The sequence below is a fragment of the Schistocerca piceifrons genome, chromosome 3 (assembly GCF_021461385.2).
Source record: "Schistocerca piceifrons isolate TAMUIC-IGC-003096 chromosome 3, iqSchPice1.1, whole genome shotgun sequence".
Lineage (NCBI taxonomy): Eukaryota > Metazoa > Arthropoda > Insecta > Orthoptera > Acrididae > Schistocerca > Schistocerca piceifrons.
The window spans coordinates 550,973,731-550,998,437 of record NC_060140.1 but is presented as its reverse complement, the minus strand read 5'-3'; the positions used below and the strand labels follow the sequence as shown (position 1 = coordinate 550,998,437).

The window sequence follows — 24,707 nt, the reverse complement described above, 5'->3', positions numbered from 1 at the left end:
TGTGTGTACCTTATTCTCTGCAAGGCATCCATGAGTACCCGTTCCACATCTAGAATTACTCCTCCCGGTACGCACAGAGTGTGTACACTCGATTCCTTTACCTCCTGCACAGCCATGTCCATAAGGGGCATCACTATGCACCTAACATTGGAGCTCCCAACTACCAGTGATCGTGTGAATAATCTGACCTTGCAGGCCAAGAGGATATCTCTGGAACAGAGCCAAAACCTGTTTGTCAGACAAACAGGGAAGGCCCTCCAATCAGCCCCTCAGAAACACTTTCACTGCCGGCCACACCTTGGAACGACCTCCCACTCGACCACGGGTGAGGGATCAATCTCAGTGCAGGCAGTACCTGTAGTGGCCACGGTAGTAGACTGATCGGGAGGACACGTGGGTTGTGTTGGGCATCACTTGGATTGTCCCGTCCAGCCCCCTACAGTGATGCCCACTCGTAACAGCCTCAAGCTGTGTGACTGAAACCAGCACAGCACTGCCTGGAGCTGTGAGCGTAAGGTCACCAACTCTACTTGCATTTGAACACAGCAATCACAGTTCCTAATCATACTAAAGACTGCCTGACAGATACACTGGCATGCACAAAACATAGGAATGAAAGCTAAAGAACACTGGTGAAATTTAAAGTCACTTCTCATGAGAAGTTGTGTCACCCCACAGAAGTCTAATGCGCTGCTGCTGCTGCTACTGCTAGAAGAGTTATCACTCAACTGAGAGCTCTAAATACTAAAGTGGCTCTTAAAACACAAAACAAATGCCTGGCATGATGCAAACACATCCCCACTGGGAAATTTTGAACTGTTTGTGAGGAATTTCGATCCCCTACTACACTATTTCTCTGTCAGCAAACAGTTAATACTTTGTGGTTATTCCAATGTAGATTTTCTGAAGGACACTGATAGGAAAAATGATCTGGAAACCATATTTGGATCCTACAATTTAATTTAGTAATTAGCTTTCCAATGTTGATGGACAAACATAGTAGGGTTCTAATTGATAGTCTTTTCTTTGATTAAACTCAAAGCAAGAAAAAACTACATACCTTGTGGAGAGACACGTCATATTTTGTATACTTTTAATCAATTATGTCATATGGTATAATGTTCTCGGCCTGCAAAAATAATACTTAGTGCCCACTCACAATCATCCTGTAGACATTGGTCTACAGAGTTGGGATTTTAACTACTGCTTCACAGTATATTTATTCCCTCATGAAAATTGTTATAAATAATCTACTTCAGTCCAAAAGAAACAATGACATGCATAAGTATAATACAAGAAAGAAAAATAACAATTACTCCACATTAAGTTTGTCTTTAGCACAAGTGCTGCACAATATTGCACACAAAATTTTTTATTAAATACCCAGTGACATAAAATGTTTGACAGGCAGCAATGTAAAATTTGTTCAGCAAGTAGCCACATTACAAATTAATTTGCAATGTTAATGTAAAATGACTCATGCCACATCATCTCAGTTTACTGTGAAATGATCCATGTAACATGAAACTAACTAATATGACATGATCCACTGAAATAGTGTAGTCAGTCAGAAGCTATAGGTTAAGCTTCATTATTGTTATCGACAACTAGTTTGGCCTAGAAAAACAGACTGAGGGTCATTTTACTAGGTCCTTTAGCAGTCTCTCTTTTATAATCATGCTAACGTCAGGATCTTCCATTATGGCAGCATACTGGAGTAGGTAGCAAGGCAGATGAGGATTTTTTGTTTTCATCTGAGTCATAGCCAGGAAATAAATTCTTATCAAACCCTACCCTCCACCCCCGTTCATGGATAAGAAGGATCCACCATAGCGAGTCATCTGAAGCTTGCTAGTTTATAACATAGGTGGTGAATTGAGAAAGATAGCGTCCCCGAGTTCTGGGAGCAATGTACACTTTGTTGAGCTGTTTGGCATCATCATGATGAACTAGGCCTTAATGCTTCAGGAATGTGGATTAATGGGAGATTGTGAATGGCAATGAAGATTGCTGGCAGGGCATATTGCACAGACATCAATCGTGATTATAAACAGATAGTGTCTTCCAAGGTAGGGACTACACCGTAACAGGACTTGGGAGCGAATATAAGGAACTGCCAGTTGGGCTGATTATTGGAAGCATAGAATGTGTGTGTTGTGTGTTATCCATATTTAAGTACCTGTGATAACACGTCATGTCATTGTTCAGTTTCTGCAGAGATGCACTGGAACACGGTGCATTTGCAGGTCTTCCATTTTCAAAGAGCTACAGTTGTTGCTAAGGATAGTTTTGTACCTGGAAAAGCTCCTCTCCACATCACAGGACATCACAGGAGCATATTTGAAGACAGTGATGTCACTGCCAGGCAGCTTGGGTTCACTGTCTTCAAATGTGGTATTCTCAAAAAGACAGACTAAATTTGTGCATTGAAGAAAACCCAGCACTCCACTGGAGAACATTGCGCAATTTGTTGTTCACTTTGTTAGCCTCATGACCATGAGCTCGACCCAATTCATTCTGCACATGTTGCACAATGTCTAGAGTATCACAAAGCTGAGTACCAGCAGCTTATGGTACCACCAAAAAGTAGGCATTGATGTATGACAAGTTTCAAGATGAGGTATCTGTAAAGACCTCTTTCACACTTTTTATAGCACTTGATTCATCACTGTCAACCTCATGAAAAATTCTCTTTATTCTGAGGTTGCTAGTGTAGTAATACTAAGCAGCATTAAGCCAAGAACCCAATCACGCAAGAGCAGGCAGAAGGGGGAGGGGCTGTGAAGGCACTTGTTCCTTTAATTTCTCTACCCACAGTGGAGATTTCTCATCGATTTTCTTGCCACAGAAAATTAATTTGTTCAGATCAATATAATCTAATCACACTACTTCTACAACTCTGTGTAACACATGTGCAAGGCAAGTGACATGCACCACAGTCACAGTAGCATCAAAGACCTGTCAAACAAAACAGCAATTGTCGAATTGTTTGCTCTCTCCAGAACTTCACACATTAGCAAGAACATTTCTCCAGGCCCATCAATTTTTACAACATCAACATTGTTTGCAACACAGTGTCTGCCCACACTGGAGGCGTCATCTATGGACAATTGAGACTTTTGGTCAGCAACACTAATACATATTTTGTTGAACACCTGTTTATGGCACAAGGACAAATGGTTATTTCTCAATGTAGATTCATCTGGAACTCGATGTGTTCTGTACTTCTCCAAGAATTGTTTGGAGTGTGGATTCTTCAGCTTCTCCAACGAAATGTTGTGTGGTTAGGGCCTCCCATTGGGTAGACCGGTTGCCTGGTGCTCGTCTTTTTAGGTGACACTACTTCGACAACTTGCGCGTCAATGTGGATGATTATGAAGTCAACACAACACCCAGTCCCTGAGCGGAGAAAATTTCCAGCAAAGCCGGGTACTGAACCCGGGCCCCTTTGCATGGCATTCCGTCGCACTGACCACTCAGCTACTGAGGCGGACAGCTTCTCAAATGCGATGCTGCAAGACATTATAATCTGACACAAGACCCTGAAGAATGATGGAATGATTGAAGATGGACCTGTCTACTCAAATAACAGTGTTTGTCTGTTGTCACTTTCAGCACTTCTTTTCACCCAGCTGCTGTGTTTGGTGGTATTACAGTGTTGCTGCACATCAAAGCACTTTTCTGCGCTAACTTCAACTTCACATAGTTTAAAAAACAATATTTCCTTGTCAGTGCTGAAGAATTTCTCCCCAAAATCACAAACAAAATCTCTCAACTTCATGCTGTTGGAGCACTTTCCTTTCAGCATGTTGAACCAGGCTGGGTTTATACTCAGACTGAATAGTGTGATTATGTGTAATATGTTTATTATGCAAGAAACTGCCTTGTTGGTTTTGACAGCATTTCGCCAGACCTGCACAACAATACTTATGTTAGCAAACCGAGCAATGTGTTGTGCTGCTTGTCCACAATAGTCCTGATACATAAAACCTTGTGATAATTGTTGTTTTCATTTGTGACAGTATCACCTTAAACACTGTCATGTGAGCAGTATTTCCATGATTTTATTCTTATGTCCTTCAACATACAACAGATATATGATTTTTGGCAAAAGGTGGTCAAAATATGACGTATTACTGCATAATGTAGTAGATACAACTTCATATGCATAATAAAAATATATTTTTCTACACTTCACTACCTGGAGCAATGTATAAATTATTGTAAAATCATCCTAAAGTTCAGGAATACCATGTGAGCTATCATTGAAATCTGGGCCCTACTTATCAGGTATCGGAAGGAGCATTACACTACTGCAAGTGACACTAGAATATATACAAATCTAAAAATCCAAATCAGAACTTCCAGTCTGTCAAAGGACAAGTAAAATCATAGAGTAACTCCTAAAAAGAAGAAAAAAAACAATGATCATAATAAAAAGAGGTGCACCCAGAAGGACGAAGTGGACAGTGATCACTGTTGGCAGGCACGTAGATGCTGCCACATACACAAAATGATTATACTTCAGCTCTGAAGAACTAACATTTATTGTGTTACAAGGAAACAAAGCATTTGCGTTAGTATGGCATTAGAGCCCCCATGTTTGTGAATACAAGTGTCAAGACATTGCGGCATGTGGTTGTACAGGTCATGCACTGAAGAAATTGTATTTACATACACTGTTTTTTTTGTTATTTTTTTTAAGGCTTTTGTAATACATTTCTGGAGTCATGCCAAAAATTATGCTTTTTCAAGACTTTTGCACTCCAAAAATTTTATCTTGGTTTGTTGAGTTATGGTGCATCCTAAAATGAAACTAATCAAAGCATGGAAACTTTACTTTTACCATCACCAATCTCTGATAACATTCATTTCGCTATCAACGATTTTCTGTAAGTTTTTCTGTGAGTTTTTCAGAAGTTCTGCGGTGCAGTCCTCCAACTAAATTTATTACTATTATTATTATTTCTTTCTTTTCTCAGACGTTATGTCTGGTCAAAAATGGAAAGTGACACAGACCTTGATCAAGCGTGACTTCCTTTTAACTGTACGGTATATGTTATATTGCATTTAGGAACTTTCGGGTAATTGAACATGTATCAATAATTACGGATTTCTGTAGTTGTATATATAAGTTTGGATGTAGCTGTATTGGATTGATGTACTGGTGGATATTGTGTGGTATGACTCCTGTAGTTGATAGTATAATTGGTATAATGTCAACTTTATCCTGATGCCACATGTCCTTGACTTCCTCAGCCAGTTGGATGTATTTTTCAATTTTTTCTCCTGTTTTCTTCTGTATATTTGTTGTATTGGGTATGGATATTTCGATTAGTTGTGTTGATTTCTTCTTTTTATTGGTGAGTATGATGTCAGGTTTGTTATGTGGTGTTGTTTTATCTGTTATAACGGTTCTGTTCCAGTATAATTTGTATTCATCATTCTCCAGTACATTTTGTGGTGCATACTTGTATGTGGGAACGTGTTATTTTATAAGTTTATGTTGTAAGGCAAGCTGTTGATGTATTATTTTTGCTACATTGTCATGTCTTCTGGGGTATTCTGTATTTGCTAGTATTGTACACCCGCTTGTGATGTGATCTACTGTTTCTATTTGTTGTTTGCAAAGTCTGCATTTATCTGTTGTGATATTGGGATCTTTAATAATATGCTTGCTGTAATATCTGGTGTTTATTGTTTGATCCTGTATTGCAATCATGAGTCCTTCCGTCTCACTGTATATATTGCCTTTTCTTAGCCATGTGTTGGATGCATCTTGATCGATGTGTGGCTGTGTTAGATTATACGGGTGCTTGCCATTTAGTGTTTTCTTTTTCCAATTTACTTTCTTCGTATCTGTTTATGTTATGTGAACTAAAGGGTTGTAGAAGTGGTTATGAAATTGCAGTGGTGTAGCCGATGTATTTATATGAGTGATTGCTTTGTGTATTTTGCTAGTTTCTGCTTGTTCTATAAAGAATTTTCTTAAATTGTCTACCTGTCCATAATGTAGGTTTTTTTATGTTGATAAATCCCCTTCCTCCTTTCTTTCTGCTTAATGTGAATCTTTCTGTTGCTGAATGTATGTGATGTATTCTATATTTGTGGCATTGTGATCGTGTAAGTGTATTGAGTGCTTCTAGGTCTGTGTTACTCCATTTCACTACTCCAAATGAGTAGGTCAATATTGGTATAGCATAAGTATTTATAGCTTTTGTCTTGTTTCTTGCTGTCAATTCTGTTTTCATTATTTTTGTTAGTCTTTGTCTATATTTTCTTTTAGTTCTTCTTTAATATTTGTATTGTCTATTCCTAATTTTTGTCTGTATCCTAGATATTTATAGACATTGCTTTTTTCCATCGCTTCTATGCAGTCGCTGTGGTTATCCAATATGTAATCTTCCTGTTTAGTGTGTTTTCCCTTGACTATGCTATTTTTCTTACATTTGTCTGTTCCAAAAGCCATATTTATATCATTGCTGAATACTTCTGTTATCTTTAGTAATTGGTGAGTTGTTGATTTGTTGCTGCCAGTAGTTTTATATCATCCATGTATAGCAAATGTGTGATTTTGTGTTGGTATGTTCCAGTAATATTATATCCATAATTTGTATTATTTAGCATGTTGGATAGTGGGTTCAGAGCAAGGCAGAACCAGAAAGGACTTAATGAGTCTCCTTGGTATATTCCATGCTTAATCTCTATTGGCTGTGATGTGATATTATTTGAATTTGTTTGGATATTAAGTGTGGTTTTCCAATTTTTCATTACTATGTTTAGGAACTGTATCAATTTAGGATCTACTTTGTATATTTCCAATATTTGTAGTAACAATGAGTGGGGTACACTATCAAAAGCTTTTTGGTAATTAATGTGTGCGTAGTGTAGCGACCTTTGTTTAGTTTTAGCGTGATACGTCACCTCTGCATCTATTACCAGTTGCTCTTTACATTCTCGTGCTCCTTTGCAGCAGCCTTTTTGTTCTCCATTTATAATTTTGTTCTGTGTTGTATGTGTCATTAATTTCTGTGAAATGACTGAAGTTAATATTTTGTATACCCCTTTTTTCCCCCTAAGGTAAGTCTTTCCGCTCCCGGGATTGGAATGACTCCTTACCCTCTCCCTTAAAACCCACATCCTTTCGTTTTTCCCTCTCCTTCCCTCTTTCCTGATGAGGCAACAGTTTGTTGCGAAAGCTTGAATTTCATGTGTATGTTTGCGTTTGTTTGTGTGTCTATCGACCTGCCAGCACTTTAGTTCGGTAAGTCACATCATCTGTGTTTTTAGATATATTTTTTCCACGTGGAATGTTTCCCCCTATTATATTCATATCATTAATGTTAAATTATTTAGTTAGATGTGAATGTGTTGAGGTGAACTTCTTTAGCCAGAAATTTGCTATTTTATCTTTTCCAGGGGCTTTCCAATTGTGAGTAGAATTATTTGCTTGGGTGACTTCATGTTGCAAAATTATCACTTCAGGCATTTGTGGTGTCATCTTGTATGTATCTGTTTCTGCTTGTACCCACCGTGCATGCCTGTTATGTTGTACCGGGTTTGACCATATGTTGCTCCAGAAGTGTTCCATGTCTGTTATGTTTGGTGGATTGTCTATTTTAATGTGTGTGTTATCTATTGTCTGGTAAAATTTCTTTTGGTTTGTGTTGAATGTTTGGTTTTGTTTCCTTCTATTTTCACTTTTTTTGTATTTTCTAAGTCATTTGGCCAATGCTTGTATTTTCTAAGTCATTTGGCCAATGCTTGTAATTTCTGCTTCTTTTCATCTAATTGCTCTATCGCTTCTTGTTGTGAGACTTTACCTAACCTTTTTCGTTTTTTTTCAGACATTTCATTTCCTATAAATTGTGTTAGCTGTCCGATGTTTTTTCTCAGTTTTTCTATTCTGATCTGTAGCCTGTGTTGCCATGCTGGTTTTGTGGGTTTCTTCTGTGTGTTGGTTGGTTCTGATCTCTGCCTAGTGTGTATATTTAGTGTAGTGAGTGCTCCTATATAAACCAGTAGTTGTAAGTCTCCCAAAGTTGTGTTTTCATTTGTTTTGTTGTGTATGATTGTGTCGATAGTTTTTATTGTTGTTTCGACTTGTGGGTTATTTGGCGGTCTATGCAAGAACGGTCTAATGTCTGTATTTGTGTCTTTGTATTCTACATATGTCAGCTGAAATTTTTCTTCTATATCTAACATGTGTGTCACTTCGTGATCTATTTGATCTTGTTCTGATGGCTGTCTTAAGAATCCTTTTCCTCTGACTGTTTAATTGACGCGTGTTGTTCTTTGTTTGTTTGCTCTGGGATGTTTGAGTCCATTACTGTATTTTCTTCTTCTTCTGATTGCACATTATTTTGTTCCAGTATTTGTTGTACTTGTTGTTTGATGTTTTCTAATTCTGACTGGGGTATCCTGTTATTTTTGATTATTACACGGATCTGATCAGCTAGTCGTCGTTCTGTTAAAAATTTTAATTTTGGGTATCTGGCAATAAATGTTGTGTATACTTGTGATCTGTATCCAGTGTGTTGGTTCCTAGGTTTGTTGCTTGGTAATAACAGAACATGAGGTGTCGATTAACTTCATCTGACCATCTCATCCTCTGTTTTCCTTCTAGGGTGGTTGCAGGAAGCATATCCTGCAAAACACCTGTATTTGGATTTAAATCATTTTCCAGTTGGCTAGCAGTGTCGTTACCATTGTGGGCGGGCATAGGGTTCAAACGTCGTCCCCGACCATGACGGCGCTTGTCCGAGGCTTCTTTAATTCTGTCCTGAACCAAGTAATCACACTAAAAGGGGGGTTAGCCCTATTAGTGGTTTTACGACTGGCAGAACATACCGGAGGCTTATTCTTTTTCCGGGCCTCCACGGGGTTATTATTATTATTATTATTATTATTATTATCATCATTATCATTATTCCCTGTCTAACATCAGTCTTTATTTCACACGGTTCAAATATTTCTCTCACGAATTTAACTTTAGAGCTAGTATCAGTTAACGTTTCCTTAATCAGTGCCCAGTTTTATTATGTAGCCCTTGTTCCTTTATAATTTGGAAAAGATATTCACCATCAACTGAGTCATAGACCTTTTCACAATATACAAATGTACATACAATGCTGTTACTAGAAATACATTGTTGCCTAAGAATTTGTTTTAAATTAAGAATTTATTCTGTACAGGATGTTTGGTCTAAAGTGTTCTTGGTATTCACCAATTTTTAGTTTAAACTCTTCTTGGGCTTGATCAAGTAAACATTGCAGGAGAATTTTGTATGTGACAGGGAGAAGAGAGATTCCTCGGTAATTGTTAACACTGATTCAATCCCCTCTCTTATGCACTGGATAAATTAGGGCAGTGTTCCTGTCCTCAGGTACTTTCTCGGTTTGCCAGATATGTCCTATTAGTTGAGTGATTTCTTTTATAGTGTTAGGGCCAATTGATTTTAGTAGTTATGCAATTATACCCCTGCTGTGGTTGGGACTTACTCACTGGTTTTGGAGAGTTTAATAGTTTTTCAAAATAATTAGTAAGTACCTTACAGTTTTCCTGGTTGTTAAGAGCCAAACTGTCATTTTCATTTTTGAAGGAAAGATTTTGAGGTTGGTAACTGGTTAGTTTTCTTTTGCACGTTTTATAAAAGTTTCTTGTATTGTTCTTTTGGAAGTCTTTTTCGATTTCTAAAAGTTGAGCATTTTCATATTTTCTTTTAGTCTGTTGGATTAATTTATATGTTTCTTTTCTTACAATTAGAAAGGTGTTGCACGTATTTTCAGTTTTGTTACTATTTCAATTTTTGAATGCCTCATGCCTAGACTAAACAGCCATTTCACAATCTGCTTTCCACCAAGGGTGTTTTTGTTTCTTTTGAAGCAGAATTTTTGATGTTTCCTTTTAGGCTTTGCCTATTGTTGGAGTATTTTTTGTCAAGTTAGCTTTTTAGAGTAGGGGTTACTTAAGCAGTGCCAAATTTTTTGGATAACATTTTTTGGTTTGAAGTGTTTTGAGGTTGAAGTTTTACTTTTATTTGTGTTAAATAATGGTCAGCATAAACTTGGACATTTAAATTTTCTTTGTAGTTAGGGTATGAAACTGCTACACGATTGATTTGAAATTCCCAAATAAATTTATTGGGTGCCCGCCAAGTATTTTGTTTAGAAGGCTTCTTTTTAAAATGTGTAGACATGACTTTAAGGTTAAAATTTTTGCATGTTTCAACAAGTCTTTGGGCACTTTGGTTTGTCCATTTATGCACAGGAAATCCATCCACCATTTACTTATATTTCTTCTCTTTACCTAATTGAGCATTAAAATCACTCATTAAAATTTTAACATCGTTTGAAGGAATTTTCAAGATGATGCTTTCTAATGTTTCCCAAGCTTCATTAACTTCTTCACATTTTTTATGGTTGTCCTCACTGACTGGCATATAGGTATTAATTAAAGAGAGTGTGTGTATGTGTGTGTGTGTGTGTGTGTGTGTGTGTTTTCCACATTTAAGAGATATTGTCATTAGTCTATTATGAATGGGTTCTACCTCCTTTATTGAATTTGAAGTATCTTTGGAGACTGCAAAAGCAACTCCCAGTTGTGGTATATTGTTAAGCAGTGCTGTTTTTCTGGGGGAACGCTGGGGGATGCGTACCCTAAACTTTTTCATCAACAAAGTTGTTTTTTTACAATGTTGAGAACTTGAAAGAGTGCCAAAGATTTATTTCACAGAAGTAAATTTTTTATTTCATTTTTTTGTGTTGATAATTGAAATACGAATGATACCAGTGCAGTTTTTGGTGGGAAAAGCATGCCATTGACTGTTTCAAGCATTTCGAAGCTGTGACAATTGTTCTCGACAACTGAATCGCTGGCAGCCAGTTCGACAAGCATGTAGTGCCCTTGCCCAATAATAGTGAGCAATGGTAGTGCTAAACGGATATGTGTACGCTCAAAAGCCGAGCTACCGACAGATGTCTCGACGGTCCCGCTACCATGATCCTTTGTGATTCATTGCCATCTTTGTTTTGTTGTTCTTTATTCGTTTGTGTTTGCTGTTCCGTTCTTGTCAGTTGTGCGAAGTTTTACAGTGTGTCCTGTCTTTCATTGCAACTTGTAAGTTAAGTTGGAGGTGACAGATGAGTGGAAAACTAAAAAACTATTTTACTAGTTCTCCTGCTATAGTAAAGTCAACTGAAGAGACCGATACCTTTTTTAGTAGTTCGACATGTTGACGATATCATGGCTGAAAGCAGACGGGTGGCATCCCATGCTCCAGTTATAAGTAATTTTCGCTGAATTATATCCAATGTCGGAGTACCCTCAAACTTTTTTTAGAAAAAAAGCACTGTTATTAAGTACTGTTTTATCAGTTTTACTTTAAAAAGACTGTAATTGCTGAAATCAACGGTGTTTTTGTCCATCATCCATGTTTCTTGTAGTGCCAAAATTTGACCTTCTGTTATTTTAATGCATTTCCCAATTTATGAAGTTTACTTGGTTACAAAGACTTTTGTATGTTAAGTGTTGCAAAAAAAGCATTTGTTTTGGTTTTGGTTTTAAGTTGGCCAGAGGATTCTGACTTCCTCTGTTGAATCACATTGCATTTTAACCTGGCTGCCCAGGATCCTAAAGACCCGTTGCACCAGTAATACTGGTGGTGGATTGACCACCTCGAGTAATATTCTGACTATCAAAATTCCCCATAATGATTGTACCTGGAATCAGGTAGGGCTGAGTAGACTCAATGAGTGTACTCAAATTGTTATGACTTGAAGGATTAGTTCCAGAATATAAATTTCACCCACACCACTTGTGAACAGACTCTGACCACTTTGCTGCATGTTACAAGACAGACGCAAAGTGGATTTGATTTTGTTTTACCTTGATCTGGGATTGCTTATTCTGCACTCACAGCTGTCCACCATATCGGTGGAATGCTCACTATCCACTACCTGTGACCCGTCCAATACCCTAGGCAAGGTCAACTTCTGAGACTGTTAGTTACGAAGTCTTGAAGCCTTATTAATTTATTTATTGTTTATTATTATTTTTTTCACTATCATTGTCATTTTCATTTACATCCTCATCTGTATCCACACTCCACAAGCCACTGCATGGTAGAGGATGTCACATACTACTACCTCTACTTCTACTACTACTACTACTACTACTAGTGTTTTACTTTCATGTTTGAATCACAAATAGAGCAATGAAAAAAAAAATTGTCTATATGCCTACGTACAGGTGTAATGCGTCCATCTTCGTGGTACTTAGGTGAAATGTGCAATGGTTGCAGTAGAATTGTTCTGAGTAGGCCTCAAATACAGGTCTGCTAAATATTCTCAATAGTGCCTTGTGGAAAGTAGGTTGCTTCCCTCTGGGGATTCCCATCTGAGGTCACAAATTCATCTCCATAATACTTCTGTGCTGATCCAGTCAACAAGTAGCAAATCCAGCAGCATGCCTCTGAATTGCTTTGATGTCTCCTTTTATCCAACCTGGAGGGGACCCTAAAACTCCAGCAGCACTCATGGATGGGTCAACACTAGTTTTGTATGCCCCATCGCCTTTATAGAAGAGCTACACTCTTCCAAAATACTCCAGATAAAATGAAGTGGGCCATTTGCTTTCCATACTACCAACTTCAAGCACTTGTTACCTTTCATATCGCTTTGCAGTGTTATGCCTAGATATTTAGTCGATAAGATTGTGTCAATCACTACACTACTAATGCTATATCTGAACATCACCAGGACTGCAGGATTGTTTTCCCTACTCATCCACATTTACTTACATTTCCTTAGAATCACAGCAAGCTACCGCTCACCACACCAACTAGAAATTCTGTCTAAGTCATCTTGTATCCTTTTACGATCTCTCAATGATAACATCTTTCCATACAGAACAGCACCACCACCACCACCACCACCACCACCACCAAACAGCCATAAATTGTTGCTCACCCTGTCAGTCAGATCATTTACACATATAGAGAATAAGAGCAGTCCTATTGCTCTTCCCTAGGGAAATCCTGACAATGTTCTTGTTTGTGCTGATCACTTGCCTTCAAGGACAATGTAATGAGTACTATTACTTAAGAAGTATTCAAGTGACTCGTATAGCTGGGAACCTAATCTGTATAAATGGACCTTCATCACCAGTCTGGAGACTGGCCGATTTGGATGACTTAACACCACCACCACCACCACCACCACCACCACCACCACCTGCAAATTCACATACTTCACGTAACTGTTGGCGGAAACCTCTTGTAAGGTAGGACCCAATGAACTGTCCTCTCAATTTAATGACAACAAATTAGCTAGAAAGCATTTATTAATGTCAATGAAAATTTTATTTGCAGTTGTTTTCTAAAACTACCTTGCACTGCTATTTATCACAATATTTGTATGATATGTAAACAAATGTTCCTACTGAAAGATGATAGATGTAGAAGAGAAAAGTTTGGGCCCTAAGATGCAATCTTATGGGACACCACATGTAATTAAGTTTAAATTTGGGTGAAGACCAGTTACTTAATATGGGACTGTTTTCTGTTTACACCTTTCATTTGTTTTTGAAAACAGGAAGCAATAAAGATACTGCAGCGATTCGAGAATTTCTGAATAAATTTTAGAACCACTCAGCCTTCTACCATCTCGAACACATGATATTCCGGATATGAGCGTGGGATGGTAGAATCCTACCTACTGAGTGCCACATGTTTGTTTGTGCAGGTTTAAAATCAGTCACACGTAGAAAGTTGACACGGTGGACAAACGGCACCGAAAAGTACCTGTCGGGCAATCCATAGACGTATTAGTGAGTGTGTAAGGAAGAACTGTTGAGGTTATATGCAGCTCTGTGCTTATTGGGTCATTTACTATTGTTATTAAAACAAAGACAGTTGAAAAATAACTCGACAACTCTTGACGTAACCTTGCTATAGGCAAGACTTATTTTCTGGTTTTGTTAAGAAAAGTTATGGTATCAAAGCCAACTTTATTTTATCTGTAATATAGTTTGTGTCTGTCATTCGACTGTACGAGGGACTTACAGGAAGTTATAGATTTATGTTGAAAGTGGGAGTTTTATTGTGTATGAAAGTCAAATAGCAGCTGGCTATCCAGTAAAGAAGAGTGGCTGCAAATTCCAAGTAAGTCACCTCGTAAAGAAGTGGAAGGTGGTTTGAGGGGAATAAACCAAAATAACCCAGATTCACGCTCACACTTTAGGTTGGAAATGTTAGAATACCCTCAACCCATTCATTATTTGTAATATACCCAGAATATTACAGTTCATGTGTTTCCTGCTAGATTTAACTTTACCATTTTGCAGCATTTCCTGTGATACTGTAACATGATTTACTTAAAAGAATGAAATTATTCATGCAGTCAAATTGGTGTGACAAATCACAGAATACAACAGAATCCTATAATTTGCCATATTATGAATTAAATGCATCCTCAATGGATGTCTTGGTATAAAAACCTCTGGGAATTCAAACTGTGTCTTTGACAATATGTTATCTGTAGTCAGATTGTAGATTATTAAGAAGCTATTTACATATCAACATTTATAAATTTTTTGAGAGAAGTACTAGACATGTAACTGGGTGAAAATTCTTTATTGTATTTACTTCGGATCATTAACTTTTTGACTCTCTTTTATGTTAGTCACTATTATAATGTATATGGAGAGAGAGAGAGAGAGAGAGAGAGAGAGAGAGAGAGAGAGAGAGAGAAGTAGTGTAAGTGAAGAAAAACTGTGTTTGGGCTACAATTGCAAAAGAAAGGGATAGAAATTTGTTTTCAATGGCACAGAGAAATACATATTAAAAAGTAAATATTGATGTAACTTACAATGCAGAAGCTTCCAATTCATCCATGGTAACAGGTTGAGTGTGAAATCGCTCCTTGTCACGGAGGCTCCTCCCAAGGCTTTGCCTCTTTGGCACAGCTCCAGTTTTAATTGCAGCTGTTGAGCTGCTTCTGACAGGCTGACTTAGAAGACTTTCCATGTTTACTATCCTTTCAGCAACTGATAAACTTCTTGGCTCATCAGAATTTGGCCGATTCATCAACTGTACATTGTCAGTAGCATCTACAGAAGAACTCGGCTCCCAGGAACGTCTTTTGGGGACAACATTATCACGCTCACTCTCGAGTGAAACAGGGCTACATAACACACGATTTCGTCTTAGAACAGCACCTTCACCAACTGGACTGACAGGCCTCGTAGTATCACTACCAGATGAAGCGGTGCTCCGTGCTATCAGCCTATCCTCATCTTCATCATCACAAAATGACAATCTCGGACGGGGAGAAGAGGACCTTTCTCTGCTGTTCGATTGCTTCAGTATGGGTCTAACAGCTTCCCCATCTGATCCAGATGTGGAATCAGAAGCAGTAGCACTATGGCTGCGTAATTTCAAACATCTGGTAGGTGATTCCCTCGGTGTGCCATCCAAACTTACACTACCTCTGCCTTCCTGGGAAGATCTCTGTGAAGACTTCAATATAGGTTTTTTTGGCCTGTCTTCAGAATCGTCGACATCCGTGCTCGTTTTCTTCTTCAAAATGGGTTTAGGGGTGTCTGCAGAGGAAGAGTCTGCTGTAGTTGTGTCCTCTGAGCTGCTCTTCTTCTTAAGTATAGGCCGTACAACTTCAGAAGCATCAGCTCCAAATTCTGTGCCAGATATTCCAGCAACATTCATGATAACTGTCTGTGAAATTGAAACATGAGGTGAACCACTTCCACTGCTACTGCTACTGCTAACATTGGATTTGCGTTTCAAAATTCCTTGTGGTTCTGGGGAAGTGATAGTTCTTTCTTCCATGTCATCATCACGGCTAGTCTTCCTTTTTAAAATTGAATGAGGATGTAATTCTGGAGACTGAGTTCGCCTCACTAGTTCCTCCATCGATGATCTTCTCTGGTTCTTCAAGATGGGTCTGAATTCGTAAGAATCTCTAGCCCAACTATGATTAACATCCGGTGAGCAACTTCGACGCCTCACGACTTCTGATTCATCGAGGCTTGCACGTTTTTTGAGAATACCTTGTCTTCTAGAGTTACGAACGTGGTCTTCTACTGATGGGGAGAAAGTTACTGGTTGTGCTGGTGTGGTACTTGCACTTGAGCCTGCCTCATCTTGTGAGGTTTTTCGCTTAAGTATTGACACAGGCTGTGCTGTTACAACAGGAACAGAAGGAACTGTGCCTAGCGGTTCCTCCAATGACTTCTTCTTCAAAATGGAAGATCCTGGCTTTGTTGGTGATTTACTCCTTTCATGAATTTCAACTGTAAGTTCAGTGTCGTCTTCACAGGGAAATGATGAAGTGGAGTCAACTGAAACCACTGCAGATGCAGATTTTTTCAGGCTATGTTCTGCACGGTCCTGCGCACGGCCATTACTGAGGGTAGAAGATGTGTTCGAACGAATAAGATGGGATTCTCCAGTCAATCGAGACGTATGTTCGTCACTCACAGAAGTATTGGTGAGTCTGTCTAATCTTGCTAAGGACTCTTTTGTGAGTGCTGTCAGTATATCAACTTTCTGGGAGGTATCCACACTTTTTATATCAGATTTTTTTGACAAATATCTGAAAATGAAAAAATATTTTTCAGTGTGCTCACTCAGCTAAATGAAAAACATTGAAATAATATTGCTTAAATTATTTAGGTCTTTCTGCCAAAAGGAGATTATTTTCCTATTACACTGTTGAAACCATACAAACACATAATAAAAGACTCCAGACCACAGAAATACATGGTTGAATTTCCTTTTCTTTGAATCTTTACGCATTATACCAAGAAGACAAATGAGATGATAAATTGACCATATTCAAATCACTCACAGACTGGTCTCCAATACACCAAATACCATGACATTTTTCTGTTTCTGTGTTGTTGAACAATGCTCCAGCAACAACAATCAAAACCCACAAAGCAATTTAAAGTCAATATTCTAAAGCTCTGTGTATAACAAACAAGTAAGATGCATCTAGATAAACTTACCTCGACTCTGTCAGCCTCGATTTTGAAGGTGTGACCAACGGGGAGCTAGGTTTTCTTGTGTTTACAACAGGTACAAATCCGGTAACTAATGTCCGAGGGGATGTAGTTCTTGATGTAAAGCTGGGTGACGCTGTGCTTCTAACAGGTGAGACAGGCACTACATTTGAAGCACTGCCATTCAGTCTTGAGTGTTGCTGTTGCTGACGAGGTGAACCACCAACAGGAGAGGCTGCAAAAAGATGCAAAATGGGATTATCACCACCCACAAAAAATGACTACCTGCAGCCCAAACCAATCTCTTTCCAGACAGTTATTAAGCGGACTTTCATTAATGACTAATGCAGTGAGCCTCACACTTCTTTTTGTTAACTGATGAAGTCAGGCTGTTTCAAAAAGAAAGTACATATTTTGAATAGATATATTTATTAAAGGGTAAGACATACAACTACAGAAACTGGGACATACACTTATGAATCTCTCAAGCTTAGATTTCAGATGTTAAATATGTCCTCCATCAGTGACAAAAACATTATCACTTACATAGTTGGGTCAGTATCTCCACTGTCACTGACTTTATGGCAGTACAAATCTAGTTCTTCAACTCTTACCGTTCCTGTGGTAGTGTGAGAGCATGAATGACGTCCTTAACGTAACCCCACAGGAAGATGTCACAGGGCATCAAATCTGGTGACCATGGAGGTCAGATGAGAAGTACTAAGTTGTTAGCTGTTTGATGAACAATCCAATTGCTTGTCGAGTTTCATTCACATATTTATGAACTTGGAAAGTCCAGTGAGGCAGTGCCCCTTCTTGTTGAAAAATGAAATTTTCTTCAGTCAGCCTTGGAAACAACTAGTTTTGTCACACATCAAGATACTACTGCCTGTTAACTGTGTTTACATCAAAGAAGAATGGGCCATTCACAGGAGGGGGATATCAAACAATGAACAATGACTTTTGATGAATCTGATACATATTAAATTTGTGCATGTGGGATCTTTAGGCCCCAAGTTCAAGTATTGTGTTTGTTTACTTTTCCATTAAGGTGGACAGCCACTTCATCACTGAACACTATGCACTGTGAAAGTGTTATCACTGTCAAAAGCATTCTGCAGCTCGTCGGCAAATGTCACACATTTGCATTTGTCATCATGACATAGAGCCTTTAAAAGCTGTAACTTTTAATGCTTCACAACCAATTGCCATCTCAAAACACAGCAAATTATTGTTTTAGCCAGTTGCAACTCCCGACTGCCGCAACACGTTCATATTGCAGGACTATGTTGGTAAGCAGTTTGAATTTGTGCAACATTTTTGTCATGAATAGGTGAGTTGCCAGGACTACTACTTTTATATACATATCCTGCATCTACAAACTGTTAGCATCTGACAATGTTCCACACATTCAGAGGATCAGTTTGGTAGGTGAACCTGAAACATCTTCACACTGTTATCGTGGAATTACACTTCGAAAACTCAAGAATACAAAATGATTTCTACTGTGGAGCAGGCGTTTCACACAGGTGATGGTAACCAAAAAAAAAAGAAAAGACAACTGATATCTAGTGGAACTGAAAATAAACAATATCATCTATTCATTGCCCCAATACTGAGCCATGGTGCAGTGCTCAGTGGTTTTGGCAACATAATACTTTGTAATATGTATATTTGTTTTTTGAAACATTAATTTTTTTGTGGTTTCCCTGTCAACTAAATCAAAATAAAATAGTTAAAATCAAATTAATACTGCCTTGAGCTGTGGTGCATAGAATGTGGTACAGTGATTGGCTGGATTTGTTATTTATCATCTATCAAGCTTTTGACAATGTTGACTGGAATACTCTCTTTCACATTCTAAAGGTGGCAGGGGTAAAATACAGGGAGCAAAAGGCCATTTACAATTTGTACAGAAACCAGATGGCAGTTATAAGAGTCGAGGGGCATGAAAGGGAAGCAGTGGTTGAGAAGGGAGTGAGACAGGGTTGTAGCCTCTCCCCGATGTTGTTCAATCTGTATATTGAGCAAGCAGTAAAGGAAACAAAAGAAAAATTTGGAGTAGGTATTAAAATCCATGGAGAAGAAATAAAAACTTTGAGGTTCGCCGATGACATTGTAATTCTGTCAGAGACTGCAAAGGATTTGGAAGAGCAGTTTAATGGAATGGACAGTATCTTGAAAGGAGGGTATAAGATGAACATCAACAAAAGCAAAACGAGGATAATGGAATGTAGTCGAGTTAACTCGGGTGACGCTGAGGGGATTAGATTAGGAAATGAGACACTTAAAGTAGTAAAGGAGTTTTGCTATCTGGGGAACAAAATAACTGATGATGGTCGAAGAAGAGAGGATATAAAATGTAGACTGGCAATGGCAACGAAAGCGTTTCTGAAGAAGAGAAATTTGTTAACATCAAGTACAGATTTAAGTGTCAGCAAGTCGTTTTTGAAAGTATTTGTATGGAATGTAGCCATGTATGGAAGTGAAACATGGACAATAAATAGTTTGGAGAAGAAGAGAATAGAAGCTTTCGAAATGTGGTGCTACAGAAGAATGTTGAAGATTAGGTGGATAGATCACTTAACTAATGAGGAGGTATTGAATAGGATTGGGGAGAAGAGAAGTTTGTGGCACAACTTGGCTAGAAGAAGGGATCGGTTGGTAGGACATGTCCTGAGGCATCAATGGATCACCAATTTAGCATTGGAGGGCAGCATGGAGGGTAAAAGTTGTAGAGGGAGACCAAGAGATGAATACACTAAGCAGATTCAGAAGGGTGGAGGCTGCAGTACATATTGGGAGATGAAGCAGCTTGCACAGGATAGAGTAGCAGTGAGAGCTGCATCAAACCAGTCTCAGGACTGAAGACCACCACAACAACAACAACAACAACAACAACAACAACAACAACATGACTTTTGGGAGGTTCTGGAAATATCATATGTTTGTATATTCAGATATTCATGAATAGTCAATATTTGTATAAATACCAGCATTCTGCAATGTTCAGTATTTGTGTAAATAGCTGCATTCTTCGTCCAGGTAGTCGTTCTGTTCTGGTTGTAAAATTAGTGTCTGTAATAAACATTCTTTCAGTTTTAGGCAATGTATTTAATAAATAATCCTGCTTTTGGACTTGGATATTTTTTTGGTACAAACCAATATACTGTATTGTTACTCAAACCTATACTGAAATCATCATTAAACAGTATGATAAAATTATAGTAGCAAAACACAGAAGACCGCTATTAAGGGATTTTGGATCAATATGTGCAGTCTGAAACTTACTCCTAGTTAATGAATCATTGAAGAAAGAGTATAATATTAATATATGATAGTGTGTGTTCTACGAAGTGCAAATACTACCACCATACTGTTAATTTTTGGAAGCCAGTTAAATAATTTTTTGGCATAGAAGTCCATTCTTTAGTTTCCACAGTTTTTTGATTCAAAAAGAATAGTTGACCGTGCCCTAATGGTCAGATATCAAGTCTGACTCATCCTGCTACATACACAAACCCTAGTCAAATGTAGACAATTATCTTTCCCCAAGCTGAACCCAACATACGAGGGACAGACCTAAAAAGAATCAAACTGATTTAATGCACAGGTGTGTCATTGTAGGTCTATCACCTCACATCAGAAATGGAACAGCAATCAAAGCAGTCAGTGAAAGCTAACTGCCAAGCACCGAACAAGACAATTTCAATCATATCAACCAGAATGATAGTGACAGTAGTTTTGGGATGCTAAAGGGATTAGTCTTCAAGATTATCTTGCAACAGGTAAAGCAATTACTGACAAATTGAGCACAAATCTTCAGTACCAACTGAATGAAAAGATGTGTGACCACATGCCTACATCAGGACACTGCACTTGTTCACAAATGGAAAAACTGAGGGATTTTAAGCAGCTTTATCTATCTATCATATTAGTACCACATGACTTCCACCTATTTGTCCACAGAAGATATTAAGACAACCATAGATAAGTATTCTGGAGAGCTTCCACACATTATGTGAAGAATTAATTAATTTTTGTTGTTATTGTTGTTGTGGTTGCTGCTGCTGCTGCTGCTGCTGCTGCTGATGATGATGATGATGATGACACAAATTTACTCAACCAGAAAGAAATCTTATCACCTACTCTCAGCTCATATAGCACCATGACAGCATGTGTGAGTGACCTTTGCAACTAATCAATTATTTTAGGGATGCAATGTAATCAATGGAAACATACTGGACAAAGTGCACTGACATAACAGGAAGCTACATCAGAGAGAAACTGCATTTTTCACATAAAAATCAGAAGGGGAAATGTTTGGGATAAACAAGTACACTTTCCCAGATCAGTTCCATTCATTTAATCATATACCACACAACCGTGTTTGATTAGCTTCATATCAAAGCCAATCTGGATTAAAAATTAATGCAAGTGAGCAAACAGCAGTACTGCCAGTATGCCAATAATATTTATCATCGGGTATAAAGCGAAAAGAACAGTTCTTTAGAGTAACCAACATGAAACCAATGCTTATTAACATAAATACGGTCATATGTGTTATCAAATGAAATTTGTGACTGGACTGAGGATTGCTTGCTGGGGATGATGTGGCATGTTACACCAGCTGGACAGTCATGAGCAGATACAGGAATAGTTCCAGGCATGCCCCAATGAAGAGTATTGGCTCCCTTGCCATTCATGTGATACATTAACTGTCTGACAGACAATGTTAATAAAAACTCATACTTTAGGCAGGTGATGCAGTTATGTTACATTTTTATGTTATTTAGTATGTATGTTATGTGCGTATGTATGTAATGTATGATGCAGTACTGATTACACAAAATATGCACAAATATTGTCAGATCTTGATGGGATTTCAAAGTGGTGCAAAGATTGGCAATTTGTTTAAAAATTCAGAAATGTAACATACTGACTTCACAAAACACAAATACAAAGTATCATAGGACCATAACATCAGTGTGTCACCACTGGAATTAGTCAACCTGGGTGTAACAGTATGTAAGGATATGTATATCATATAGGCTTACACAAAGGTACAGCAGGTAGTGGGTAGTCATATTCACTGGTAGGTTACTGAAAAAATGCAATCACTCTATACAGCAGCTTGCTTAGAAAACACTTGTGTGAGCCTTGCTATGATATAGTCTCTCAAGTGTGTAGGAGATACATCAGATAGGACTAATCAGGGATACTGAACGTATAAGGGTAGCACAAATGAGCACAGAATTATCTGACATCAGGAGAGGATAATCATGGAGATACCGAAAAACCTGAACTGGCAACCACTAAGGTATGTGCCATCTATCCTTACAGAGTCTCAAGAAACTATATTAAGCAATGAATCTAGAAGACACAACAACCTCTTAGATACCATAGGGACGACAGAATACAAGCTTAGACTACTTACAGCATAAATGTGTCTGCGTGTACTGTAACTCTTCCCTCATACCATACAAAATAGGGCAGGAAGAAACCTTAATATCTGGTACACTGGGAAGTACCTTCTACTGTGTGCTTCACAGTGGTTTGCACAGTGTAGAAGTAGATGTAGAGATCCTGCCAGTTGTCAATATAGTGTATACTTCCCCATGCTGCTACTGCTGCTTGGCAATTCCTCTGGGAGTTTGCTGTGATTAGAGAAGTTTAAACGAGCTCAGTACTAAGGGAACAGAAAGTGTGTAATACTGAAACTCTAAAGCTACCTTTCATGGACAGCACTTTACTGTGTGATCTGAGCACTCGGTTTCAACTTGCAATATGTGAAATTTTAACTAGGTATGTGAGGTGCTCTGTGGTGCCAGACATGGCAGTAATAGGAGTGCACTGCCGATGAAAGGCAGTACAATACACTGCATTAGTCATATTCAATTGATCCCATGGAGAGTTACATTTTAGATGTGGAAACAAAGGGAAAAATGTACATTTTTCTTTAATTTCAGTGCTATACAGTAAAATTAAATATACTACAGACTTGTGTACTACAGTGATAATTCTGATAATAAAATAACCTAAAACACTAATCTTACGTGTTTTTGTTAAGATACTTTTCAACACAGGTGAAGGAATTGCCCAAAAGAAAGTTCTTTCCAACACATTATTTACATGACATTTAATGTGCACAGGCAGGTCGCTGTACACAAGTTTACCCATATTTCTGACTCCTTTCTGTCCTTATTGTGATCTTTGTAGAGGTTGTTTTTGTGATAGCGTTCTAGTCATGTTTTCCACAATTCTTTTTAGAAAAGAGTAATATTGTAATTATAAATATCATTACTAAATATAGATATTGTGAAGTAGTTGTCAAATAGCTAGTTTTTGAAGAGTCCTTTGCAGGATGTCCAGAATTAACAGCAGATATATGTCCTGGAACATGCTTCTATATTCCAAAAATATTGCCCGCATCAGTCAAGTTTCCCCCAAACAATAGTTACAGAACTTATTAGTGGATAGGAATATGCAGAATACATTGTTTCTTCATTTTATCAAATGCAGCAGTAATCACGCATACTGCAAACACAGCTCAACCGATGCATTTCATTAATTTCAGGCAGTGTGTATTTACATTATGGTTGTTATCTATCTGCCACTTGAAAAACTTACACTTTCTACTTCTTGTATTTCATTGTACTTCTTGAGTTCTATAAGAAGTACTGAACTGAGTGTTAAGAGACTTGTCAAAATTCAGCAATAATAATGTGTCTTGAACAATCTGTTGACATTTTCAAATATTTCATCAGTTGAATTTGCAGTATGGGGACTGGTATTACTTTTTATTCCTATATATGTATGACCTGCAAAAAAAAACGCAAAACTTGCATGTTATGAAACTGCAATTGATAATTTACATAATCAGAATCACAGCACTCAAAATCGAACCTTGTGGTACACCACGTCCAATTGCTCCAAATTCTGAGAGCCAGATGTTTGTTACTGGCATGGTATTGATACACTTTGCTTGTCTTTCGGGTAAGAAAAATTTTTACAAGCGTGTGATGTATTTTTCTGTCCATTCGAACAGACATCGCGCATACGAATCTGTACACATATGGGCCTTGGCGGGGCAATCCACGTTACTTCTGTGTCAAAATTTAACCACAGTAGGTGATCGGTACGAGTCCCGCACGCCTGTAAGTTGTCAGTAGTGGAAGACAACCAATAAGACATTCCGCTGTTATTTGCTGCCTGAGAAGCGCGGGCCGCACAAATACTTGACAGTTTGACGACCACTGGCCTAGGCGGTTAAGGCAATTATTCTAGAATAGCGGAGCATCTGGGTTAGAGTCCAATATCACCACAAATTTTCTCATGCTGCCGCTGCATTTTTTCATTTTCTATGAACCGGTTATGTTTCCGAGGCGAATCAGACCTGAGAGGGTGACGGTGTCGGCGTGGACAGCGCTCCTGCCAAGTTCCAAGCAGCCGTCGAACGACTTCCTGGACCTGGAGGCAGCCGTAGACGGTTCGGGGGCGGCACTGGGGGCGTTGGAGGCGGCGGAGGCAGGGGCGGGGGCGGACCCGGCGCCGTTCACCGGCCGTCGCCGACGACGCACGCTGCCACCGCCGCTGCTTTCGTCTGCAACAGGCAAAAACATCAGTTCAATGTTGCCGCCTGGAGTACAATATGACTGAATCGCAAATTGTTGAAACCAAATGCGTCA

General features: G+C 38.4%; 1 protein-coding gene across 2 annotated transcripts in view; it reads right to left on the bottom strand.

Annotated features, from left to right (window-relative positions):
* LOC124790073 (supervillin) overlaps positions 1–24,501 on the bottom strand; it is a 471,354-nt gene extending 446,853 nt beyond the window's left edge. For both annotated transcript variants that reach the window (XM_047257637.1, XM_047257638.1), the window contains exons 1-3: positions 24,416–24,501; positions 17,026–17,254; positions 14,868–16,610 (exon numbers count right to left, since the gene is read on the bottom strand). In XM_047257637.1, the coding sequence (XP_047113593.1) occupies positions 14,868–15,928 (1,061 nt within the window). In that variant the 5' untranslated portion in view covers positions 15,929–16,610; positions 17,026–17,254; positions 24,416–24,501. The remainder of the gene's footprint in view (positions 1–14,867; positions 16,611–17,025; positions 17,255–24,415) is intronic.
* Positions 24,502–24,707: the final 206 nt, after the last annotated feature.